Source organism: Carassius gibelio, chromosome B21 (genome assembly GCF_023724105.1).
Source record: "Carassius gibelio isolate Cgi1373 ecotype wild population from Czech Republic chromosome B21, carGib1.2-hapl.c, whole genome shotgun sequence".
Taxonomy (NCBI): Eukaryota; Metazoa; Chordata; class Actinopteri; order Cypriniformes; family Cyprinidae; genus Carassius; species Carassius gibelio.
This window is the reverse complement of record NC_068416.1, coordinates 19,563,264-19,574,635: the sequence shown is the minus strand read 5'-3', so window position 1 is coordinate 19,574,635 and position 11,372 is coordinate 19,563,264. Positions and strand designations below refer to the sequence as shown.

The following is an 11,372-nucleotide window of genomic DNA, read 5'->3' as shown; positions in this document are numbered from 1 at the left end:
ATCTTAATTAAAATGGGTATTACATATGCGACTGGGATCCATTCCTCATTACTGTTGTATCTCATTAGAGTTCGGCCCTTTGGAGGGGCTGGACCAGTTTTAAAACAGTTTTCTCTTGGTCTCGCTGTTTTTCATTTCCTTGTACAGTCATCTTCTTTTGCTTTAGGGCCAAGGAAAAGTCATTATTTGGAGATGGGGGAGTTGGTGTTTGCAGATCCATAGAAATGTTCCCAAAGCCAATTAGGAAATGGATTTATTTAAAGCAATTAAAATCAGCCACGGGAAGAGCGTGCGTTTTTTATGCAAAAGTAGGATGTTGTGGCAGCATGGTATTAACAAATCAAAAATATACAGCATGAACAGAAAAATTTGTTTTTGAATAGAATAATTTATTAACAGATACAGTCATAGTTATGATATAAAAAGTTATACATCACTTTTTAGCTCAAGCTTGGCTTTAAAATAAAGATCTGTTGAGAAGAACATTTCCCACGTCTTATATTACAAAACAATTAGTGAATACTTTATAGACTTTCAAAGGCTTCTCTTTCAAGCAATAAAAGGCATTTATGTGGCATGTAATTCAGTAGTCAGCCGTGGAGATTTTGTCATCTTTCACCCCACTGCTTTAGAAGAGAGGGGAGTCACAAAAGATGCAGGGACCTTGGAGTATTTTCTTGATCCAGTCTGAATCTGAAAAGGAGATAAGTATGTTGTTATTATGCATAATCATTTACATGTACTGAAGATGAAATCAAGGTTGTTGGTCTAAATTTGTCCATAATGACTTGACTGTCTTTCCCCATTTTCTGCAACATGATGCATTTGGTAAATGTTTTCTTGCCTGTACTTGATGCAAATAATGGGGGGAAAACAAAACAAAAAAAATGTGCATGCAAGAGTTATTTATAAAAAAATTATACAAATTTATATAATAATAATAATAATAATAATATTATATACATTTTATTTTTTTATGAATGCATAAATACATTTTTTGAAATCAAAGATTTTTTAAAATAATACAGTTGCTTTATTTACACTATTAGGCCAAAGGCATAAATCTATTACTCAGACATATTTGTCAACCCCGTTTAAATTCACTTGTTTACAATAATGAACTGCCAAGACGGGTGTTTTGACTGAAAAGTGCACATAAATGTTGAACCCGTCTGCCTGCTAGTTATAATTTAGTTGGTACAACACCCACCCACCCACACACACACAAAAAAAAACATAATTTAATTTTCATATTGTCTTGGCACTGGAGTATCAGCATATTTGACATCCTAAGCTTGCACTGCTGTGGGGCAGCAGAGTTTTTGTTTTGCGTGTGTGTGTGCAATGTTCCTGTTGCATTACAGAAAGTGTAAGTGTGTGGTGCAATGTGGTTCTGAATGGAGATATGATACAGCATTATGGCTCACCCTCGGGCTCTGCTACTGAGGCAATACTGTCCTGCAATAGACAGCGGCGGTATGTCACACCCTGACAGGCCTGATATGACAGCGCACACCTTAGGGAGGGAGAAGGAAAGAGACGGCAAGACACATGAACAGAAACGACAGGGGAAGGTTTAGATCAGTACTTGGCAGAGATCAGAATGACAGCAATGAAGCAACTATTTCCCTGATACACCATTAGGGGCAGTAATCACCTTTCAGTCAGGCGGATGGATAAAATGTCAAGCCAGGGGTTTGAAAGTGGGTCAAATCTACTCAAAATCTAGTCAACACCTACATATATTCCAGTGGAATAAAAGCGATTTTATAGGTTAAAATTTCCACTTTTCATGTTTGATAATTATGAAGACATAATACTGGCACATAAATTCAAAGAGCCTAGCAAACTACATTCTAGTATTCATAAGGATTAAGTACAGAAACACTGCAAAACATAGCCAAAATTAAATCACATTTGTATGTAAAATAACCACAAAGTATTCCAGATTACTATGCAAGTTAATGTTTTTATGACAGAGTTGGAACATGATCTTTACTTAATAACCTAATGATTTTTGGCATAAATAAGTAAAATCAATTATTTTGACCCATATAATGTATTTTTGGCTATTGCTACAAATATACCCATGCTACTTATGACTAGTTCTGTGGTCCAGGGTCACATATTTGGATTTTATAATGACATATATCATATTTTGTCCTACCTGAGCCATCTGTGCCCATTCTTGCACTCTGCTCGTTTGCAGTCTGTGAACGGCAGAACTTCTTTACAGAGGCTGCAATACTCCGGAAATGTCTGTTTGTTCATCTTATTCATGATATGACCTATCAGCACCTGTGAAGGTCAAACATAAAAAAATTGACATGCAGGGTAATGTACACTTCTTTCACATTTCTAAAAATGTGAGTTAATAATTCGCTGCATGAATCATTTTATTTGCCAGTTAAAACAAGCATAAAACACCTACATGTTATGCCTCTATCATCCAGTTTCGACCTTACAATCTTAAAATGCTTATAAGCGGGGCCATAGCTGGGGTTAGCGGGGCCCCGGTGCAGGTTGTACCAGTGGGCCCTGTTGGAAATGGTTTAATTTGTATGTTCATTCTATTATTTATGTTTACGTTTTTTCAAGTTTGTAGGTGTCCAGGTAACAGAAACCGAATAATTAAATGTAAAATAGCACTGAACAGTCTTCACTGTAAAAATTAAATATACAGGCAAACCAAAATTTATATAGATATAGTGCCATTTTCTATAGTTTAGAAAATGGTAATAAAATATGACAAGAACTAAGTTATACTGTCAGAACAAATTTATATTGATAATGTCAGATAACTTTGACAGAAAGATACGTAATGAGTTACAATCAACCAAAACTTCAGACAGCCGTTATTATGACACCATTTACACAACTATCAATACTTTGTTGACCAATTACCAACCAATGCTTAATTTTATTCAGTCAGTGGTGTGAAAAAGTGGCATTAGTAATTCAGTAAAAATATGGAAACAAAACATGGTGAGGTCAAAGTGTCTGAATAATTTTTGGTCCCAATTTTATTTTATTTTTTTCCGGAGCAGGTGTATTGACAAGAATGTCTCCGACACAATTGATGTGTTTTGTTGTTGGATGTAATAATAAACAGCAGTCGTCATTTACTCCCGACATCTGAGGTGAGGTGACATCTAAGATGCAGTGGATTAGTGGTTTTTTTGTTACGGGAATGTGTCCTTTTCTAATAATGTGCTAGTTAGCAAGTTTCACAATGAATGCGGCTAAAATTTACAGTATCTCAGAGAACTGCGCATCACCCCACTGAAGAGAGGGGTGGGGTAGCAGAGCTCATTAGCATTTAAAGGGAAATGTGTTATGTTTTTTGTTAATGTAGTGTTTTACACTACCATTGAGAAATTTTAAACAAACTTTGCTATAGACTTTTCATTAAGAACCTAAAGAATCATCAAACTCTAGAAAATGGGCATCCAGAGACCCCTTTAAAATTTGCAAAGCAATTGAAAAGCAAAACTAAATTTGTTTTCAGGAGACTGTGAGAAGGAGGCTCACCTTTGCTGCCCTGTCTTCATTAGCAGGGTCATTTGTGAGGAAGTCACACACACCTTTGGTAGGAACACATGTGTTTTGAGTGACGCAGGTGTGCAGGTACACCTCACCCAACACCTTCTTCATGTTCTCGCGGATCAATTGGGACTCCACCTCTTCAATCCTACTGCTGATCTCCCTCATTTGTTCCTCACTGGACTGCTTTTCGGCATCGCCTTGCCTGAACTCTTCTTGAGTGGAGATCTCTGCCATCTCATCTTCACCTCCACCCGCCTCCTCATCCACAACTTTATCTTCCCTGTGAGTCGGCTGCCAAAGGTGCTCTGAAGGGCTTTTCTGCATGGACTTGTAGAGCGTCCGGAGGAGGAAAAGCTTGAGACGCCATAAGTAGGTGGATCCTGAGGTTTGGAGCTTCTCATCTAGATTGTTCTGCAGAACCGAAGGGATGCTTTTGTCCTTCAGTATCCGCCAACGTTGCAAGTCCAGCAAGTCGGTCTTTCTGAAGAGATTGTGCATTTGAGACTCAAGCAGCTCAGCAGCCGTTTCATCTGTAGTCTTAAGGGTGATAAACTGCACCTGGTAAGTGCGATTGACTGGATGGAGCCCATTGATCATGCCCTCATTGGAGATAAGGGCCAAGTAGGCACCATTTGGACTGACAGATATGCCATGTATTCGTCGTCCCGCAACTCCCTCTGGCAGAGCAATCTCCTCCTGTTTAAACTCAACAGCAATATCTGTAAAAACCGGCGTGAGCCTTTTCACCTTTCCATCTAGTGAGCAGGTGAAAATAGTCCCACTGTTATGACAGACTGTCATTGATATGATAGGGGTGGAATGAAGGCCTGTGACGTGGGAGTTGTGGACATTGAGACCAGCTTTGGAGATCAGCAACAAGCACCAGAACACATAAGGACCACGTGCAGCAACCACTAAGCTGCAGTTGCATTTCTGGTGCGGATGGAAGAGCGTAATGCATCTGATGTTGTGGACTGGTATCTGGTCCTTATCCTGCCACAAAACCACAGGCTGCCTGAGGGTGAAGTAACCCTTCACTGCCTTGAGGTTGACTGGAAGGATCTTTACAGGTCCATCTGAGCTGCCCACAATCAGTCCACTCATTTTCCGTCCACCGTGCTCATACTCCCACCAGGTGAGCATACTTGGCGATGACACGCCAGATTTTATGGTGTTGCAAGACATTACTGAATCCTTTCCTTGTGGGGGCAAGCTGAACTGCCACACCACTACGTCTCCATTCTCCATAAGTACAGCCAGAAGTACAGTGTTAACGTCTTTACATGCATTATTGGTCTGAACTTGCTGCATGCTGCACAGACCAGACCACTCCATGCACACTGGCATCTGCATACGATACCGCCGTTGCAGTTCATCCAAGTCTTTAATAGAGTTCGGCGGTGTGCCGTCATTCTGAGCAGAATAGTTCCTGGATTTTAACATTTCTCCATAAAGTTCTGTAAGGTCCAGGAGTGTTGTCCACTGCAATTGCAAATGACTGCTGTGGATTGTGAGACGATTGTCCAGTGTTAAGAAAGCAAGAAGACAGCGGCCATATTTGTCGCAGCCTAATGGTGACCAGCTGGTGTACTTCACGCCATGGAGACATCCACTTTGAGGATGGATGGCTCTGTCCAGCAATATCATTTGGCTTACTACAGGATCTTTACTCTTTGCAAAGCTTTCTTTAACAGTCTGCACTTCCTTTTCAGGGCCCACCTGTAACAATTTGTAAAAACACATTAATGAACTTCAGAAAAATATTTCATGCTTCATGAGACCTAATAAGTTTAAAATTATAATTAATAAGACTTAATTAAATTTAATTTTGCACAAAGACGCAGCTTGCAAATTGCATCAACTGTTTACTTTTATTTTTTAAACAATTTATTTTATAACTTAACCCAAATCATAATTATTGATTCCCAACTTATTCCTCACTTTTTTTAATTTATATAATTTATTCAACCAGATAAAAAAAAAAAAAGTGATGCTCAAAAAACTAACCCACCACTAACATCTAATAACAAAATACAAATCATTTCAACAGAACCAAAATCAAACCTCACTAGAAAACCTACTATATTTTTCCCATGTCTTGTATAAATAGTAACATGACTAGAGCTATTTAATTCTAATTTGCCATCTGAAAGATGATGTCTGTGTCAAAGTTCCATAAAAAATAAGCATTTCAAATATATAATAATGCAGATTCAACTACCACACATGGTACATATATTTAAAACGTCTATTATTAATTAAGATCGCTCTGTCTCATAAATCATGATCACAGGAAACATAAATATGTCAGTGGTCACAACTGTGACCAGTGGGAAAACACAGTGCCCCATTTAAAAAAAATAAAATAAAATAACTGTTTTCCTCACATTGTAAAACATCAGATTTCCAGTATTGTTATACTGAATTAAAAAGTAGATGTAAAAAGAAATGTGAATTTATTCTTGGATTATCACTCCCCACAACTGACTGGGGGGGGGGGGATGCTACTATTAATGCTCATGTTAATATTTGCTTATTTTTATTGCGTCTAACTGTTCAACGAGCGATTTTTTATTAGTTTCCCACAGATTAGCAATAAAATACATAGCTAAACAAAAATGTGCCATATTAAAAGGAATTCAGTTTGCGCTTGAAAAAAAATGATGGATTAAATAGGATAATTCCTCGAAGATACTTCACACTTATTTTGAACATCTTGAGAAAGACAAACGTCATGTCGTGTCACGTCAAAACATGGCTTAAGCTTGGCAACATAGCTGCAACAGAGCACGTGAGTTGGTACCATAAAGCAGCGAGCAGGAGCGCAGATTTACCTTGAGATGAAAAGGGCTGTCCGGAACGGGGATGTGACTGCGATGCAGCACCAGATTTTGACTGAGACTGTGTATGTCACACACCAGCTCCATGATGGACACGCTGTTAGCGCTGGAGGCCGCCAGTCTGTGATCCTCTGCCCACGACAGAGGCTCAACCCCGCTAACAGGACTCAGCAATTTAATCGCTGGATCCCGCAGAACCACTGGACCCTGTACCGCCCAAAAATCATTATCCGGTCCCGACTGGGCTTCAGACGCGTTCCCTGATTTTTCCGAGGTACTATTTGAGCCTAATGCCGCCATTGTTTCTGTATAAAAATAAAGCCCGCGTCTACAGGAAGTTACGGTGCCGGAGGAGGAGGGATTTCACGAGCGCGGCAGGAGCTGGGTTGCCAGATTGACAATAGTCATGCTGAAAACAATAGTGGTTCGTTGTTTGCCTAATTAATAATTATAATAAATGAGTATATACATAATACTATCATAATGCACTATATTATTATTATGTACAATTTAATTGTTCTTAACTAAATTTAGAAGGCTATTTTGTATATTGATCGGCCCAGTAAGTGTAAATATATGTATCAGTGTTCACTCAATTCTAGTTCATAATTTGATTTGAGGTTTTGTATCTGAATCATGCTTTGTTGTTTAATTTGATATAACCGCATGCTTTTATCTTCATGTTTAAAAATAATAAATAAATAAAAACACCATTGCTAACCAGAGAAGGTACATCTGTGCATCCAATTTTAGTTGCTTTCTAATGAAAGTATTTTGTATTACAGTTTTGCCACAATATGTGCTATATGTTTATCATTTCGAAATTAAAATGAAGAGAGGGAAGGCAGTGGTGATGCGTGCAAATTATAAAATGCAGTTAAATATTTCTATCTGATAAATATTAAACAAACATTTGAGGTGAAAATCATGAAAATTACTAGAGGTTGCCTATAGGAGTTATAACACCATCAGTATATCCTACTGCATAGTATGGGCTGATATATTTTGGGTATCTCTATATAATCACAATATATCATCATCCTATTTTTGTATTTTTTTCAATTTAACGTTCATAATATTGGGCAGAGAGCCAGTCTTTGCTGTGCTAAGTGCTTAAATTACAGATGTCATTCTAAACTGTAAAGCATTTGTCATTTGATAAACTGACATAATCCATCAGCTAAAAACTCAAACACTATTCATCTGATGTCAGGGGAACAGGAGAAAGATCATTAATTGGTGGCAGCATATGAGAACGGTCAGGAGCCCTAACTGTGTGACCAAGTTGCAGGATATGTGTAATTAACAACCACATGCTTTGATCTGTCTAGTATTCCCACCAAAAGGTTGAAAAGAAGCAGTGTGTCCTGTTTCCTTTCTGAATGCAGTCTTTGGCAGACTCCACTCACAAGATGAGTTGTCAAAAGCATTTAGCAATATGGAGGTTTCCTCTCTAAAAAAACAAATCGGTACAAATCTATGAAACAAACATGTAATTGTGGCACTAATATTATACTCTTCCCTCCCTCCATCTATCTGTCATTTGTTTCAATAATAATTTGAATGTGGAGCCTTTTTGTATTTCAGTCTTAATGAAGCATGTATAGTATGAATATTTCAGTGACCTTCTGTGCACAATTTTCTAGGTTTTGACACGGCGGTTTCAACATCAGTTTGTGGGATTGTTGGATTAAACATTCATTCATACTTGTCTCTTAGAGTCACTTCACGCATTTAACCAGGTCTTGTTCTACAGGGTTGCTTGGCATATCAAAACGCAATGTGCCTCATCTTGTTTGTGCTTGTCTGATTGGGTGTGCTGTGCTGTTTTGTTATTGAAAATAGTGTTTTTAGATTTGCTTTCTCCAAAAACAAACTTGGTAAATTGCTGTAATATGATTACAATTTACAAATATGAGTTGCATTATATTTATAACAAACAGTATATATAATTTTTTTTAGAGTGTACATAAAGTACCTGATTATTAATGTTATGTCATTATCATCTAATAATCAAAATAAAAATTTTCAGAGTGTAATTCTCTTAATTTATTTTCTAAAATGAAAAAAATGACCAATGCATTATCACTCAGTGCTGCTAAAATATATTGCAACGCTCTGCTTTCATCATCATTTTGTTTAACTGCTTGTCCTGAATTATTTGCAATCAGAGCTGCATTAGTAAATACTAACCTGAGCGTTTTTATAGTTTCAGTTGCAGACCTCTCCTCAGCTGAGCCATTTGCACATATCCTGCCCGAACTCTTATGGGAAACTGTGACGGATGGTTCATCATACTTGTTTTAATTATTCAGCTGTGCAGACAGCACCCTGGGGAGACGTGCTGCAGCGCATTACAAAAAACACACATTCAGTGATATAATCATAATGATGATAATGAAATGTATTTAGAGCACATCAGTGCCTCCCTCTCTCTCTTTGCCTCTGCCTCTCGCAGCTCTGGTGTGAGGATGTGAGTGCTGTCTGATGCAGAAGAGGCAAGTTTGCTGCGCTCTGGCCCCCGGTGGCTCCTTGTGGAGGCCTGTGGTGCCCCGCACGATGGCTCACCGGAGATTAGCCGTCAGAGCGGAGGGCTTTGCATACCTCATGTGCCGTCAACTGCGAAGGCTTACCTGACAGGTGTTGCTCTCGTTCAGATCTGTTGTGTCCTCCTGAGCTGAAGCTTCGGTGGGGCGCCTGTAGGTAGGAGAAACCTTCCTTCCTACTGTCACTCATCACGGGCCACGCAGCCAGACCAAAGCCAAATCTCTCCTCAATGAGAGCCCAATGATGTCTGATCAGTGTGGCACAAAAACACTCCGGGCGCTGCTTGAATAGTCCTTGCTTAAATATGTCATTGAGCATTGCAAACTTTTTGTGGAAAAAATATTTGGGAGTGCTGCGCATGGTTGCTTATCATTTCAAATCTAAGTATTGTGCAACTGTAAATGTTTTTTCAAATGTGATATTTGGGTTTATTGGGAGTCTCCGAGAGATGTATTCAAACTCTCCTGGCTTCCCATACTTCCAACAATGCTGTTCACTCCTTAGTGCATCTACAGTATGAGTTGACCTGTTTGTTATGTTTGTATACACTCTCACTGGAGAATTTGTGAAATAAAAAACATCTAAGTAGTTTTGTATCCTGTCCTGTATTAAAGTTTGCTGTCAGGTTAATCTACCCTTAGTTCTCCCCAGAATTGCGGCATAAAAACAGAAACCGGGACTTAAGGGTGCTAAAAACAGCAGAAGAGACAAATGAATGATCACATGTATGCGCAGTGATAATAGATTAATAATTCATAGTGCTTTATGATTAATTAAAACAGGCCTCGGGTCCTGTGGCAGGTACAGGCTGAAACACAGTCTGACATTCCCATGCGATCCTCTGAACATCTGAACATCTGAACTCTCTCCTTTCTTCTGTCCCCAGTCCAGGTGGAAGACCTGTTCAAATATCTCCAGTGGCATCCAATTCATGCTTTGGGGACCATAAGTGCTTGTTTTTTTCTTTCCTAGGCTTGCTGGTGTGGGGAAGTGCTGTATATAGTACAATCAAGAGCCTATTTATAGAGAACAGGACACATTGACTTATGAACAAATTGTGTAATTTATTGACCTCACCTTCGCTCTTTTGTATAGTAGCATTCCTGGCTGCTATGCACAAATAATGTTATTTACGGCTGCTGCTCTATAATGCAATTTTTACTGTTTTATATTGTATATTGTTTTACTTCAATGTGAAACACTGTTTTAGCAGTTTTTGAACTTTGTAAATCAGCACTTCTCTCATCGTTTTTTCAGGATGAATCGCTTATGCTTATAAGTTGCTTTAGATGAAAGTGTGAGCAAAGGAATAAATGTCTGTAACCTCTAAATCATCATCTATAACACTGTTTTCTCTGTCCTCACAAAATGGCTAAAAAAAAGAGCAAAGTTGTAAAGTGTTACTGACTGTTCGACTGTCGGGACAGTGAACTGTGGTTGTCCCTTTGCCTGGTCCTGGCAGCTGGTGGTGGGCAGGGCATGCCCTGTGGCAGTGCTAGGGGAGGGCCGGCAGGACCAGGGCCTCGGCCTGCTCTCACCCTTGTCTCGCCCGTGCTAATGGAAGAAAGCCGGGCCGCCCATATGGCACTTGTGGGAACAGTGGGACTCTGGAGGCTGGCACAGGGAGCCTCCACTCTGCTGTTAGATATTAAAAAGGACAGGTCCTCACCGGGCTCTGCCCACAGCCGGACAGTGTAATGGATGGCTTTGGTGATTGGACAGCACTTGGAGCGGCCTGTGTGAACCCGCCAATGAGCATAGCCAAATAGTTGCAGCTGTGAAAATTCAGGCCTGGAGAGTGTCCTTGACAAGTTTTATTGACACCTTTTGCATTGGCTACATGTGCTAAAACATTTAAGTCTAATTAGAATAGATTTTCAGAACTAGATCTAACATCCCAAAGAATTGGTGGTGCCCAACATGTCTTTGTGCACCACTTTTCGAAGGTGTAGTCTAATCAACAAGTGACTCTAAAGTTCAATAAACCACCTTCTTCATTCTGAATCAAGGTGGTGATGATGTATAGGCTGTTGTGGTTTGAAGGTGGTAGTACATGCCCAGCAGGACAACAGAATGTCCTTCAAGGGGAGCTCAAGGAAAAGTTCCCTGCCAGAATCCATCAATGTGGCTAATGGAGAGAATGTGGATCAGGGCCGGAAAAGAGAGTGGACTGCAGTAGGGCGAATCAGTACACTTGGCACAAATTGTGGCTTGCTGTACGATTTTCTTCGTTTTAATGGATAAAACTTGGCTGGGTGGAGCATTGTGAGATTGGGCTTCAGCAAGTTCACATAACCAGAGCAAATGCTCAAGCTCACTTCTTTTATATATTATACCACACACGCTGTGCACAAATGGAACTTGTAGCAATTTGTAACAGCCCCTAAAAAAAGAAAGTAGATCATTATGAGAAAGTCAGCAAAAATTTGCTTTTGACAT

General features: G+C 39.3%; 1 protein-coding gene and 1 long non-coding RNA gene across 2 annotated transcripts; one reads left to right on the top strand and one right to left on the bottom strand.

Moving 5' to 3' along the window:
• Window positions 1–368: 368 nt before the first annotated feature.
• gtf3c4 (general transcription factor IIIC, polypeptide 4) lies at window positions 369–6,748 on the bottom strand. Its single transcript, XM_052588641.1, has 5 exons — window positions 6,381–6,748; window positions 3,532–5,265; window positions 2,168–2,298; window positions 1,428–1,516; window positions 369–693 (listed from the first exon to the last, which is right to left on the bottom strand). Exons 1-5 carry the CDS (start codon window positions 6,684–6,686, stop codon window positions 629–631), a joined length of 2,325 nt encoding a protein of 774 aa, XP_052444601.1. The 5' UTR covers window positions 6,687–6,748; the 3' UTR covers window positions 369–628.
• On the top strand, window positions 6,512–10,264 carry LOC127986401 (uncharacterized). The gene is made up of 2 exons (XR_008160848.1): window positions 6,512–6,660; window positions 8,602–10,264. It is a non-coding gene; the product is annotated as an uncharacterized LOC127986401 (long non-coding RNA).
• Window positions 10,265–11,372: the final 1,108 nt, after the last annotated feature.